The sequence below is a fragment of the Rhinolophus hipposideros genome (assembly GCF_964194185.1).
Source record: "Rhinolophus hipposideros genome assembly, chromosome: 4".
In the NCBI taxonomy this organism is placed as follows: Eukaryota; Metazoa; Chordata; class Mammalia; order Chiroptera; family Rhinolophidae; genus Rhinolophus; species Rhinolophus hipposideros.
The window spans coordinates 13391749-13407517 of NC_138050.1; the positions used below are offsets into that span (position 1 = coordinate 13391749).

Sequence of the window (15769 nt, forward strand, 5' to 3'; positions counted from 1 at the left end):
TAAGAGTGGAAATAGAGCACCACTCTTTTGAAGAGTTTTGCTGTACATGGAGCAATGAAAGGGGGTAATGGAAAGGGAAATGTGGGCAAATGAGGTTTGTCATGTTTTTTAGATAAAATAAGTTCAGCGTGTTTGTATGCTGTTGGGAATGACCAGTGGAGCAGGGAAAACAGATGGTGGCAGGAAAGAGAGAAGATGATTGCTGGAGTGATAAATCCTTGAGTCGGGGAGAGGAGAGGAGCTCTATCACACAAGTGGAGGGATTGACCTCAGATAAGAGTAAGGGCAGACCATGCGCAAGGACAGGAGGAAAGAAAAAGGATGAGAAAGATGCAGATAAGTGCGTAGCTTTCTTGGTGGAAACATATGGCTCTCCTCTTCTGATTGCTTCCCTTTTCTCTTTGAAAGAGGAAAGTACGCTTATTAGCTGAGAGTGAGAATGGGGAGAGAGGTGGCAGAGATTAGAGGGTGGAAATTTCTATAGTTGTCACTTGTGCACGTGTAATGTTAAAATAATAAATTTATTTGACAACTCCTTTAATATCACCCCATTGCCTTCCAGATAAATATAAATTCATTAGCATCATATTAAAGACTATTCTCCATTTGTCTTCTTCATAAACCTTCATCTCATCTCCTATCACTTATGTTCCTTCTTTATCAATTACCTAAGAATTCTCCTCAAATGACATTGTTTCATACTCCCTGTGGGAGATGTGTTTTCCGAAGATGACTGCAATAATATATCCCATTTGACATGTAATGTAACCGTCACAAGCATTGTTTACTTCCCCATCCCCTTGAATTTGTGACTGTTTTGACCAATGGAATTGAGTAGAAATGACACTGCACCAGTGCTGGCAGTAGCCCTTCAGTGGCCTGGCAGTTTCTGTCACTGATGTCTTTCAGAATGCTTATTCATGGCTTACATCCTCTTAGGAGCCAAGCACCATGCTGTGAGAAGCAAAAGCTACAAGAGCTATGTGGAGGCACTCTGGCGGGCAGTCCCAGAGGGGCTCCCACCCAGCAGCAGTGTCAGATGCCAACAGGATGAGTGAGAGGCATCCCGGAATGTCTAGCCCAGCTGAACCTTCAGGTGACTAAGACCGAGACAACATCTGACTGCAATCACATGAGAAAACCCAATTAAAAACCTCCCAGGTAAACCCAGTCAATCCACAGAAAATGTGTTATTTTGAGCCCCTAAATGATAGAGTGGTTTACTGTGCAGCAGTAGAAAACCAGAACTGTTGAGTGTTGATGTGGTGATAGTAGGAGTGGTAGATAGTAGCTAAGGGTGCAATCATGGCTCTGCCACTCCCTGGCTATATGACCGTAGCAAGTTATTTAAATTCCTGAACTTCATTTTTCCCTAAATGGGGATAATAGTAATAACCTCACCTCACACAGTTCTTGGCCTTAGTTAAATTTAAGAAAGGGGTAAATGTTTCTGCCCTTGGCCTTAGGCTTTAGTGTCAGCTCACTGAGGAAAGAACTTCCTCACCTACCGTTTACCTTTCCTCTTTATATCCATTACCAGCTCCTCTGCATGACAAGAACTGTTGATAATAAGCCTTCTGGGCTTACATTTTACTAGTGGGCATATTTATTGCATTGCATGTGTCTCTGTGAGCATGACCTGTTTAGTCAGTAACCAGATAGATGAGGAAATTCCAGCTATCTGTGCCAATGCAACTACTGGGTAAGTGTACTCACAGTCTGCCCCCACAGAGCCAAGTATATCTAAGATACAGACATGGAGACATAGGAAGGAAGCTCCTTCAGCCTTGGAACAAAACAGCATTTTCTTACCAAGCTTTAACAGAGCACTGAGTACTTATAGAAATAGCCCTTTTATTTCTTAAATGGCTACTAATCCTTTTTGTTCATTGGCTTCCTCGGTAGAAGAAAAGAGAAGTATAAACGGGTTTAAGAACCAAAGCCCACCACCCTAACCCTAATAAACTCTTACTGTTTCTTAGCATTCAGTTCAGGTACTGCCTCCTCTGGAAAGCTGTCTGTATGCCCTCATTCGAGTTGTATTAGGTCCCCTCTACTTGAGTTTCCATTTCTCCTTATGCAGAACTTAGGTCACTTCTCATATTCATATTTTAGTTTGAGACTTTCTCCTAATAGTCAGTGAACCTCTTTAGAATAGGGAAAAGAAAGGTCTTCTACTCAAAATGTTCACATATGGCAAGGTCTCAATCGATATTTGTGGAATGAATTAATGTCTTACATACATTATAAATTTTAAGTACACGGGTATGTGCATGTGTATGTATGTGTGATGTGTGTTGTGTGCAACACTCACACTCCCATTCTTCCAACACAAATAACCAAAACCTAGATAAGAATTTTAAGTTATACCCTAAATCCAGAAATTAAGATACGAAGGGCATTACTTGAGTTAAATAGAAAACTTATATTTTATTATTTACTAAGGAACTAATATGTTGATGTCATGTAACAAAAGTTTTGCTAACTGAAGAACAGTTTGAACTCATAAGTAGAGTACAAGGTCTGACAATTAAGTTCGCGAACTCATCCTAGAAAAAGTGCTACATAGCTCATTACTGAATATCACTATAGTCACCTTCGAAGTACTCCCCTTGGGAAGCTATGCACCGACACCAGTGCCTAGTCCACCCTTCAAAGCAATTTTGGAACTCTTTTTCTGGAATGGCCATCAGAGCTGTTGTTGTATTACTCTTGATGGCGTGAATGTCATCCAAATGCCTTCCTTTCAATATTTCCTTTATCTTTGGGTAAAGAAAGAAGTCAGTGGGGGCCACATCAGGTGAGTAGGGAGGGTGTTCCAATACAGTTATTTGTTTACTGGCTGAAAACTCCCTCACAGACAGTGCCGTATGAGCTGGTGCCTTGTTGTGATGCAAGAGCCAGGAATTGTTGGTGAAAAGTTCAGGTCACCTAACTTTTTCACGCAGACTTTTCAGCACTTCCAAATAGTAAACTTGGTTAACTGTTTGTCCAGTTGGTACAAATTCATAACAAATGATCCCTCTGATATCAAAAAAGGTTAGCAACATCATTGCAACAAGTTCACGAACTTAATTGTCCAACCTCATATGTACAACAGGTTTGATACTCCAAAACTTCAGTTTTATAAGCCACTATAATAAATTATTACTAATGCTGCTAAAAAGTAATACTGAAATCTTGGTACTATTATTCCACATTTGTAATTTAATGTACTATAGGTATCTTGGTAAAATGAACAGTATTTATACAGAAGTCACATATAAAAATATTTACTTATATACCTTCATCGTCAGTATTGAGTTTGGCTTCCAGTTCCGCTATCTTGTTTCTTAATTCAAGTACTGATAGTTGTACCTTAACCCTATTAAAAATATCTTGTTAATTACAGTTCAGTTAAAAAATAACACGAGAGGAATACAGAGTAACCCACCACTATTTCAGGAACAATTTATTCTGAACCATCATTTATTGAAGACATGGTTGAGAATCGGGAATCAGACAAATGGAGGCTTTGATTATCCAGTTCCAGAAGGACATGCACTAAAGCTCAACATCCCCCAGGTAACAATTTACTCTTAAATATGATCCAAAGAGGTTTCTCAAAGCCTAGCAAATGAGCTGCAAATCATTATAGAAAGAAATAGCTACGGCAACAAGTAACAACTGACAACCTGAAACAGAGGAAAAAAGAAACACTACCAAAAAACAAAACAAAAGCAAATAGCATTCCAGAGATTACCTACTTAGGATATCATTAAATAGCACATTATCAAAATATCACAACCATTTATTCAATGCATATTTTGAAAGCCTGTTATGTTCACAGTACTGTGCTAAGTGCTGAAGATACTACAGTGAATAAGTGCACAGAACAAAAACAACAGCAGCAGCTAACTTCCACTGAATGCTTATCACAAGCCAATGCTAAGCGCTTTACATACATTTTACTCACTTCCGGCAATAACCACATGAGGTATGAAAACAATTCGTACACCAATCTTAGAGTTAGGAAAGCTGAGGCTTAAAGAGGTTCATTAACTTGCCCAAGGTCATATAATTACTGAGTGATAAGAGCTGGGGATTTTTGAATTTATGAAAGATTCCTCTAAAGTACTTGCTCTTATACTCTATTCCCTCAGGAAATATAGAACCTGTCCTCAGCATCCTTATAATAAGCACCAGACCAAGAATTAACCGAGCAATTAAAATAGCGTGGCATTCAAGCCTGGGAGAAAAATGTTAAATAAAAAAATAAATTAAAAGCGTGGTTGGAGCTACAATAGAGGAAAGCACGGGAAACTATAGGGCGCACAGGAGGGTCTACATTCTCGTGGCGCTTGGCGGTGGGGCTGGAGGCATCATTAAAAAATACTTGAAATGTTTGAAAGATTTCATACAAAGCACTGACACGGAATATTAAATATATATATGGCATCATTTTTCTAAAATGCCACCATTTCTGAAGTTCTTCCCAAAGGATGAAAGAGAAAGCACAAACGAGAACTTTGTAATGGGAACCAGAACATTCGAATTTGGTGGTCCATGAAAACCAGACGCATGTCTTAGCATCACAGGTAGTACATGCAGACGAAGCGCTCCGTGTGATTTGACCCGAAGGTCAGCGCCTCCTACCTCAAAACCTGTCTATTTGTAATACTAAGTGCTTCATCAAGGAAGCCGAGGAATCTTTCCTGCGAGTTGTTAGATGTCGCCAAACCAGCTCGGGTACTGAGTACACCGCTGGTGTCCCTTCCAGCTCGGGGGCCGCAGCCGGGAACAGCAGAGCGCAGCCGGGCGGGCGCTCGGGCGGCGAGGCCCTGAACCTGCGCGTCCTCCAACTCACTTCAGGTGGGTTTCTTCCAGTAACTCCTGTTTGAGGCGATCGGTGCTCACACCGTCGAAGCTTTCGCCTCTTTCTTCCTCCATAGTGTCCTATCAGAGACCTCCCACCCCCTGCTTTTCTCACAGCTTGGAACGCGAGACCGACAGGGACGCCCAGAAGCTGGGAAGAAGAAAGCCTCGTCCGTCACGAGCCGTCGCCATGGCGACCTCGCCGGCGCCGGCGCCTCGCGGTGACGTCACAGGGCAGGGACGCAGGGGAGGGCGGGGCGGGGCGGGGTCGCGCAGTGCCCCCCGAAGCCGAGAGGGTCCCCGAGCCCCGGAACGCGCCTCGGAGAAGGGCTGCGGCCCGTTCCTTTTCCCAAATGGGTGGCGGGGCGAGCCCTGTTCTGGGATGGCGAGGGGTTGTGCGCGGGCTACGTGGCTGAGAGCAAGCGGGTCCAGACTGCTGGGTTGGTTGCTGTCTTCAACGCTGACCCTCGCCCCGCGTTTCCTTTACGCTTAGTCCTTCCTTGGTAGGAAAATGCCGAACCCACGAATGGCGGTGCCTTTTTCTGCTTCCGTTGACCGTGCTGAGGAGTGTCTGATGAGTAGATCTTAAAGCACTGCCCGAATTGAGTTTCCAGTTCAGATCACTGAGTTTAGACGAATCTGAGAACTGCCCACTACAACTTGAAATTCCCTTGTTGTGATTGTAATCGTTAGTTTTGCATTCTACTCATCTGTACAGTAGTGTCACTTCCGGCTCGACCTCTGACTTCTCTGGTACATTTCTCAGACCTTGAATCAATTTGAGAAGTGTGAGCATGGGACCATGGTGTTTGAAATCAGCACAACTAGACTGTCTGCTAAAGAATTCCTTTCTTCTGTCTACTGCTCCCTCTTTCGTGCTGAGAAGAGCGATCGTTAGTGGTCAGTAAATATGTATACGCCTATAAAAGAAAACTATTTTTAAAAAGCACATTTGGTTAATGCTTGTTTCATTTGGCTTTTGTTTACCAACATTTTTTTGGAAAACTAGTAATTTTGGGGAAAAATATTAGAAAATGACAGCAGAAAATTGGGACCCATGGTTGCTATATTTAGTTTGTATAAACTGTACAATGGCTGGTTCACAAGGTAGATGTTGAAGCTAAGGAAAGTCTTCACTTAGCAAGTCTTTCAAAAGAGAAAGGAGATTCTGGAAATTTGGAGAATCTCTGTATTGGGACAGGTTTTAAGCGTGGGAGTTGTTTGGAATTGAATTGAATAGAAAATAAACATAGTAGCCCATTAGACTGATTAGTATGTTTAATGTCCCAAGAAACCACCCAGATTTGCAGGCAAAAAGATATTATTTGGAGGTGTTTTTTTAAATCTGATCTATGTTTTTAAAAGATTTTATTCATTTTTCTGGATCTGTAAAATATATTGTGAATATAAAAAAAAACTTTCGGACGAAAACAAGCTATTCAGAAACAATGCAATGTTCTCTTTTAAGCATTTCTGTTGCTAAATACAAAATGGAAAAATCCATTAGTAAGTCCATTTAAAATCACCTAGTCTTGAGTTCAACAAGAATAGACCAGAAAACTAGTTTCTGACTGAGCAGAGCAATATGTATCAGACATACCTGAAAAGTGCATATAAAATTACTGGATAACAAGCCCTAATGCTGGCTTTTCTTAGCTTATGCTAATACCTAGTATGAAGACCAAGAAAAAGAAAAGCTCACACTATGACCGAAATCTAGGGCTGATGATCTATTTGCTAATATCTTGGGAAATTTTCTACCATCAAGCCAATGGAATTATAATAAAAAGTACTAACAGTGTTAAGCAGCTGGAATCAGAGGAAATCTATAAAAAACCCTTTATCCTTCCCTACATACCTCAGTTTAAGGAAGACAAGACAGGTATCTGGCCTAACAATCACTCCACTATGTAGGTCCCTCCTTTTTGATGCTAGTGTGTGACTACTTCTTTCACACTGCTCTCCCATCTTAGGAAAGTTACTTAACCTCACTATACCTGTTTTCTTATTCTGTAAAATACAGATTGCAAGAGCATGCAGAATAGGCACCTCATAGGAATGTTGAGGTTAAAATGAGTTAATCTGTGTAAAAGCACTTACTTAGAACACTACGGTTCATAGTAAGTACTATGTAACAGTAATGTACATAGTAAGTACTTTAGCTAATATTATTTCTATAGCTAGTCAGTTCCTGGAGGCACTCCCAGAAAACTACCCAGCACAGATGGGGAAGGGTCTCTGTAGAAGCAAAGTGAAGAAAATCCCTGGTAGCAATAAATATTAAAAACTGCCATTTTTCATCAACTGTATCTGTTGAGCCTCAAAGAGCTCAGCAGAGTTAGGTGAAAGGCCTCTAGACAATGAAAACTGGGATAAGAAGCTGTGATGGTTAATTTTATTTGTCAGCTTGACTGGACCACAGGATGCCCAGACATTTGGCCAAATATTATTCTGGATGTGTCTGTGAGGTTGTTTTTGAAGGAGATTAACATTTCGATCAGTAGACTGAGTAAAGCAGATTGCTCTCCCGAAGGTGGGTGGCCCTCAGCCAATAAACTAAATACCTGAATAGAACAAAAGGCTGAGTAAGAGAGAACTCCTCCAGCCTGCTTTAGTTAGTATGGTCTTTTTGGCCTTTGGGCTCAGACTAAAAGGCGCTCTAATTCAGTCACCAGCCTCCAGCTTTCAGATGAACTGACACCATGGCTCTCCAGTTCTCAGTTCAGATATGGACTGGATCAACAGATCAGCTCTCCTGGCTCTCCAGGTCACCAATTGCAGATCCTTGAGCCTTCTCAGCCTCCATAATCATTGAGTGAGTTATAATCAATCAATCAATCTATCTATCTATCTATCTATCTATCTATCTATCTATCTATCTATCTATCTATCTATCTATCTATCAATCTCTCTCTCTCCCCCCTCCCCACACACACATTCTATTTCTTTGGAGAACTCTAATATAGAAGCTACACGTACCAAAATTTTGTCTTGCTGTTAATCTGAAAAGGCAACCCATGACCAAGTGAACAGAGTAATGAAGTGAAACAACCAACTAGACAGATACCTGTTGACAAATCCAATTTTGCTGACCTCTGGTCTAAGGTTACTTTTAAGCTCCACTATTTGTCATTAAACACAGCAGAGACTGACTGGAAGCTATTTACGAATTCAATTTTATTTCCATTTTAACAACTAGTACATTATCCTTTGCCTTAGGGAAAGACTCCACCAATTCTGTGTTCCCGAAATACAAGGCCATGAATACATTTGAGACAAAGTAATTCAGAGACAGTTTCTTCACAAAGTGCATTATTCAGACAGTTTAAAATAAGGTCTAATAACCTAAGTAGCCCATTAGAGGTTCAAAAATATTAGAATTGATGATAGCTATGAAAACCAATACCATTCTTTTAAAATCAGTAAACAAAAATAAAATGCCATTAGGTATTTACCTACATATATGTAGCATATATAGGTCTGTGAGTATTCTTCCTCCGGCTAAAGTGGAAACTGTTATGCCTGCCCAGCACAGATTACACCTCAAGTCTTCACATTCTTTACCTTGATTATGAATAAAACCTTTTCTGTCTAATAATTTATTGGCTTTTTAATATATAAAATTTCAATGACTGAAATCCAAAATAAAATTAATTTACCATTCATAAACTTAATACTGTTTATATTTGTTTTTATGAAATTTTAGCCTTTTGGAAAAACTTACAGAAGTAGATATGGTAAAATGATTTCATAAAGTACTTTTTGGTCCAATTAAGTTGATTAATAACTTCAAATTTTAATACAATACCAATCATACCCCCAAATTCCTCAGGCTCCTGATGGATCAATAACAGTCTAAATCCAGAAGATTTAAAAATGTATTTGTATTCACTTTAAATTAAAAAAGCTATCACATTTCCTTCCAAAGAGGTAAACTACTAAGTAATTTTATAGAACCTCATTTTATTTGTCATGATTAGTCTACTCCCTACTTTGACAAAGTGTTTTAAATGCTATCTGAGAATTCTTTTAGTTTAGGAATATAGTTTTTGTTTTGCTTACATACTGGAAATTCTGACAAGCACCTAAAAAACAAAAAAATCTACAATTAGTGCAAAAAGAGGAAACAATATTTTAAGTCATTCCTTTCCAGTACAAATAAAACTAAGGTTACTAAATGCCAAATTTTATGTAAATATATAATTTCCTACTTTGCTTTCTGAAAGATAGCAAATATAAAAATAGTTTAACATTAGATATAATGAGGTTTATATAAGCACATGTATTATTAATCTTATTTTAACTGCAAAAATATTTTTTAGCCATTTAGAAAAAAAAAACTTACTGAGAATGTAACTTTTTATTTCTGAAGGCCAGATGAAAGAATACTGATTATTTTCCTTGCAAGTAGAATATATGCCATAAAGCTTATGAACTGGTCACTTTGTACAAATGAGTATTTTTTAAATACTGGTTAATCTGTGGGGAATCCCACATTTGCCTATTAACACAACTGCATCCATCTTGTAAGGCTTTGGTATAGGTGAGGCACAGCACTTCCATCATTTATCTTTCTTCTTTGCCTCATTTTTCTCTAGCTCCTCCTTCTCCCCTTTCTCGTTTACATTTGCTCTCCCTCCTGGACTTCCCCCCTTTGAATTATCAACTATTTTATAGTCCTCCAGGATGGTATGTCCAGTTTGTTTTGCAGTCTTCTTCACCATCGCTTTGATGCCAATGTTGTCTATATTATAGGCAGTTACACCAACATTGATGGCAGAGTCTACTGCAGCATGTGTAGCTTCTCCCGCAGGATGCCCATATCTTTAAAAGAAAGATTAGAAAAAGTACAATGAAATTATAAATTAAGGTCTTTTGAATTAGTATTAAATAAGTCACATGATTAGCATGTTATCCCTGAAAGCAAAATGAAACATTGTTTCAATTTAATTAATAACTTAGAACATAGTAAAGAATAAAATCACAGTGTGCTAAGGCTGTATTTTCTCCTTAGCAAAAACTATGTGAAAAAGAGCTATGGAAGGTAGTGTGGAGGTTCCTCAAAAAATTACGAATATAATTACCATATGTCCCAGCAATCCCTCTCCTGGGTATCTACCCAAAAAATCTGAAAACATTTATCCATAAAGACAAGTGTGCTCCAATGTTCATTGCAGCTTTGTTTACAGTGCCCAATACATGGAAACAACCAAAATGTCCTTCGATAGATGAATGGATAAAGAAGTTGTGGTACATATATACAATGGAATACTATCCAGCAGTAAGAAAAGATGAAATAGGACCATTTGTGACAACTTGGATGGATCTTGAGATTATAACGCTAAGCGAAATAAGTCAGACAGAAAAAGCAGAGAACCGTATGATTTCACTGATATGTGGTATATGAACCAAAAACAACAAAAGAACAAGACAAACAAATGAGAAACAAAAACTCATAGACACAGCAATAGTTTATTGGTTACCAGAGGGTAAGGGGGGAGGGGGATGGAAGATGAGGGTAAGGAGGATCAAATATATAGTGATGGAAGGAGAACTGACTCTGGGTGGTCAACACACAATGGGATTTATAGATGATGTAATACAGAATTGTACACCTGAAATCTATGTGATTTTACTAACAATTGTCACCCCAATAAACTTAAAAAAAAAAAAAAAGAAAAGAAGCCCAGGCTGACTGGCTGAGGTTAATGTAATAAAGACTGTTTATGCTGAAGACTTTGGTTAAGTCTTTTAAACTATGAGAATCTGAGTTTGTCTTTATGCAGAGATGGTACAACCACTCTCCCTCACTCCATTCCACTGCAGACTCACTGATTGGCTGCGGCTGGTCTGTGAGCCCACCAAGCACACGTGTGCTCCTCAGGACCTCTGTCCTGCCTGGTATCTGCCTAGGCTGCTCTCATCCCAGGTAGTCAACACGGCTAACTGCCTCACCTTCAAGTCAGCAAACTATTATCTTCTCAGTGTCTAACCTATTAAATTGTCTGAGGCCACATGCCCCACCCCACTGCCAGAGGATCTGCTTTCTCCTTCTGTAATTTTCTACCTGCTATATACTTAAAGAACTTATTTATGCCCATTGTTTTTGTTTTGCTTATTGTTTGTCTCACTAGAATGTCAACCCCATTAGAAAAAAGAATTTTTGCTTTCTTCATTAATGTATCCTAAGCACTTAGAACAGTACTTGACATTCAATATTTGTTGAATAAATGAAACGAGCAACAGCTGCCCTATCCATCTCAGTTTCTTGAGCATCAAATGTATAGCAAAGAGCTTGAGAATTATAAAGCACTATATAGAAGTAGTTATTAACAATATTCAATATTTGTGTTTAGTATCATTTTTATGAGAAAATACAATTCGAGGTCCTATACAAGGATACTAAAACTTATCCTTTTTTCCCTCTTTACCTTTTTGTAAATACCAGCCATTTAAATCTTTTCTTTTTTTTTTCTTTTTTTTTTTTTTGTATTTGAAAATTTATTATCCAATAAAGATGGCACCAGAAATAAATGAAGAAAGCTCAATTCTTTAATGAATGGTAAAGGGGAAAATGATTCAATTTATGGGGGAAAAAATCCTGGATTCTTGCTTAACATCACATTAATGGATTAGTCCAAATGTAAATCTTTTCTTGTCCACAGGTTTCCTCATGTAAAGGACTGCTTAAATAAGCAATAACTACAAAAAGGCAAAATTGTATCATTTTCTCCAGGACACAACTGAAGTATCCTAGGTGCTTTGTGATCTGTATCTGGACATTTTATACTAACCCTAGATCTGTCCCTTTGCACTAACAAATCCTCTATCACTGTTAGCCTGAGCTAGAACAGTGCTTTGTGATCCTACTGGCTTGCTCATGCTTGACTTTTTTCAACCTCAGTGCTAGAAAAGGGAAGTAATCTTATTATGTATGCCCTTTGCCCTTTGTAGTGTTAACTACAGCCAGAGCACAGCAGAACCTACAATCTGTCAAACCCTACCAGTCAAATCTATACCAGCCTTGATTTGGGCTTTCTCACTAGTTACCAGACAAAAAAGCTTCCTGAACTGCTTTCTGCCAATCCCTGTTGCTCCACAATCACTCAGCATTCCACAGGGTTTGCTGATGTTGCAGAAGACATGGGCATTCTCACTGTCACAAATACTATCTATCATCAAGTGGCCATGGCTAAGGCTAACTGAGAAGAAAGGGGCGGTGGCAATTTCAGCAATGGAAGAGTTAACCATAACAACTCATGGTTAAGCAGGTTTTTCTCTCAGGGTTTATCTCTCTAGGACTGTAAGCTACAATGAAGTGACACGATTAGTTAAGAATTTGGCCATATTAATGTTTCTGAGTATAGGAAATTTTTTCCAGAGTCATAAACTTTCACTTCTGAATATTTGGAATGTCCCCTATTCTACCCACACAGCTTGATACCTCTAAATGCACTCATAATATTTCTGTATGTACCCTGTCTCCCCGAAAATAAGGCTTAGCCAGACCATCAGCTCTAACGCGTCTTTTGGAGCAAAAATGAAGACCAGGTCCTATATTATAGTAAAATAAGATCAGGTCTTATAGTAATATAAGACCAGGTCTTATATTAATTTTTGCTCCAAAAGACGTGTTAGAACTGATGGTCCAGCTAGGCCTCACTTTCGGGGAAACACGGTAACAGAATTCTAAGGCGATGTTATTTTTAATAATGTACAAAAAAAAAGGGGAGACTGTGTTGGTGCCCTAATAATCCTGTTTTTCCTTCTCCACTTCAGCAGCAATTCCTGTTCATTTGGAAAAAAGTGTGAAACGAAGAGTCAGAAATCTAGAGTCAAATACAACCTGTGTCAGTAACTAGCCACATGACCTTAACGAAGCTCTTTGCACTTCATCAATTTCCTCCTTTATCTCATACAATGAGAAGTATACGTTAAAGCAGTTTAAAATTTCCATAGTACTAAATGTCTACTTGTTTTTAAAACTATGTCTACTTGTCTACTTGTTTGTAAAATGGCTCAGCAATAGTGTTCATTTATTTTTTTAGTATATCCTCACCTATTACCCCTGCTTCCCAATACGCCTGAGAACCAGCATTCCTGGCAGGCATCGACCCTTCTCTTCCTTGACAGGTAACTGGTCACAGTTCTTTTTTCATTCAGATTGAAACTATACTGCTTAAAACTCCTAGGAAGCTATCTCTGGCAAAAAAAATAAATAAATAAAGCTTATTTTTGATTTGTTACTTTTTAAAAAGTTAACTTTATTTAGAGCTTATTAAACAAATTTTATATACTGAATAACAGTACCATACCAATTGAAGAATAAAAAGTGAATATAAAGTATGCCCTAAACAAGGCATACTTTGGGATTCAATTTATAATTTGAATGCGATTTTTCAGAAACTTCCAGTGCACTCAGTAATATCTACAAAGACATACTGACAATGATTATAGATTTCACTAATTTTAACAAAATGTCAGTCATATTAACTTTCAAATAAATCTGCCTAAAATTCAATTTGCATACAGACTTCAAAACTATTCTGCCTCAGAGTTAGTGATTCTGTTGGTGGTTTTTTTGCAGTCTTGCAGCAGAAGGACATAGCAGCTGTGAAGACCAGAGAGTAATAACAGATTGTCTGCCTTTTTGGAGCTGTCTTGAAAGACTGACAACTTCTGGGGCTCGGCGCATTCATGGAAGCTGCAGCTTTCTGTTCAACATTTTCTCATCACCAGGGCATAAGTGCCATCAGGGGAGGTGATCATCACTGAGAACGAGTCCTTCTCAGCACCAAGAATATCAAAGTATTTACTCTGAAGAGCTCTGGAATGGGTATGGAAATACCTCAGTTACAAGTAGACAGCCCTCTCACTTATTATTTGAACCCCTTCTTTAAATTATTGGTATATAAGAACAAATCTCTGAGACTCTTAGGAGTGTGGACTAAATCTTTTTTTTTTAAATTTTATTGGGGAATTTTGGGGAACAGTGTGTTTCTTCAGGGCCCATCAGCTCCAAGTCATTGTCCTTCAATCTAGTTGTGGGGGGCGCAGCTCAGCTCCAACTCTAGTTGCCATTTTCCATCTTTAGTTGTAGGCAGTGCAGCCCACCATCCCATGTGGGAATTGAACTGGCAACCTTGTTGTTGAGAGCTCGCGCTCTAACCAACTGAGCCATCTGGCTGCCCCTCCGGCAGCTCAGCAGCAGCTTGTTGTCTTCAATCTAGTTGTGGAGGGCGCAGCTCACTGGCCCACATGGGAATCGAACCAGCAAACCTGCTGTTCAGAGCTTGTGCTCTAACCAACTGAACCACCCAGCAGCCCCTAAATCTCATTTTTGAGGACGATTAACTGAGGATTCCATTATCCTCGAAGAGAAGGCACTAAAAGGCCAGGGCTCAGGGAACCCAATTCCAATCATCCTATTGCCAAACACTTTCATTGAGAAGGACATCAGGCATTACATAGTCAGACTCCTTCAAATTACAAGCGAGGAAAACGAGATTCACAGAGCGAAGGGCCATTTCCAGCTCACACAGGGAGTCCTACCATAACACTATCTAAGTCCCTTTTAGCACTGAAATGTTTTCTTCAGCAAATAATTAGCAGGAGACAAATCTGTACCTTCCCATTTACTCTGGAATGGGTTATGGAAATACCTCAGTTACAAGTAGACAGCCCTCTCACTTATTATTTGAACCCCTTCTTTAAATTATTGGTGTATAAGAACCATGCCCCAAGAAGCAGACGGCTGCAGCCCACAGAATGCACTTCCCTTTTCTCAGTTCCATTTTTTTTTTTCTTTTTTTCACAGAGGACCAAATGTATGATGGAGAGTGAGCTAATACCAGGCTTTTGGGCTATATTAAAAACAAAACAAAATAAAACAAAAACAAGCGTCCAACAAGATATGTCTACATAATGGAGTCTGTTCAACAAGGGCCAAATTGACCTACTGGCAATTTTTGTGGCAAATATCTCATTTTGCACCTTTCTCTAGACCTCAGAAAATATGTTTTATAACAATGTGCAAGTTCTGCCACACCAAGGGCCCCGAGAATCTGCCGTCTTCACTCCTTTGGCAGAGAGCACCCACTGAGACCTAGAGACCACATCCAGCTTCCTGGGGGGCTTTCTTTCCCTCATTTGAATGTACTGGCTTCATGTGTGCAACAGATTGAAAACATTACAGAGACACCCTGCCAGGAAGGTGTCCCAAAGACATGTTCCAGATTTAGAGGACAGAGACAAAAGACCCCACATGCCCCATGGAGACAACCACCTGCAAAACTCTACTTCTTAAGTGGAGTCAAAGTTCAGGCCCTCTGATGTTAATACTAGCTAGTCAAAAATTACAACTTCACATGTTCCAAGCACAGAAGTTGGGGGCTGCATCAACTGTTCGGTGTGATATAGTGCTCTGAACTCATATACTGAAAGGCCAAACTCTCTCACGTCCAGGATGGCAGTTCTGTTTTCCACAGTGGTTCTCAATGGGGTGATTTTAGTGCCTTGGGAAAATCTGCCAAAGCCAGAGATGTTTTAGAGACCAGAGATGCTGCTAAGCATCGTACAATGCACAGGGCGGCCCTCTACAACAAAGAATTATCTGGCTCAAAATGTCTACACAGACAGTGTTGAGACAGTCTCATCTAGATTTAATAAGACAGACAATAAATAGACAGACAAGATATTTCAATGGATCTGTCAGATGATCTATGTTCAAATCCCTGTTCAAGATGTATGAATGTCGAGAACTGGGTTTTTTTAAACCTCTCTTCCTCAGTTTATCTTTAAAACAGGAATAAGAATACATGTATATCCCTAACACATGGTAAATTCTCTATAAATCTGAGAAATTATAATTATTGATAAAAAAACTATTCTCAGAAATATTAACCTTAAACATTTA

The 15769-nt window shown here is 39.1% G+C and overlaps 2 protein-coding genes across 5 annotated transcripts in view; both read right to left on the minus strand.

Annotated features, from left to right (window-relative positions):
• LOC308496833 (spermatogenesis- and oogenesis-specific basic helix-loop-helix-containing protein 2-like) overlaps positions 1-5023 on the minus strand; it is a 116172-nt gene extending 111149 nt beyond the window's left edge. The window contains exons 1-2 of the mRNA XM_081046639.1: positions 4847-5023; positions 3285-3364 (exon numbers count right to left, since the gene is read on the minus strand). Coding sequence (XP_080902765.1) covers positions 3285-3364; positions 4847-4929 — 163 coding nt within the window. The 5' untranslated portion in view covers positions 4930-5023. The remainder of the gene's footprint in view (positions 1-3284; positions 3365-4846) is intronic.
• A 2984-nt stretch (positions 5024-8007) lies between these two features.
• Positions 8008-15769, minus strand: part of SPART (spartin) — a 69083-nt gene continuing 61321 nt past the window's right edge. For 3 of the 4 annotated variants that reach the window (XM_081047049.1, XM_081047048.1, XM_081047047.1), the window contains exon 9: positions 8008-9678. In XM_081047049.1, the coding sequence (XP_080903175.1) occupies positions 9417-9678 (262 nt within the window). In that variant the 3' untranslated portion in view covers positions 8008-9416. The remainder of the gene's footprint in view (positions 9679-15769) is intronic. The other variant, XR_013993253.1, reaches the window with a different exon arrangement.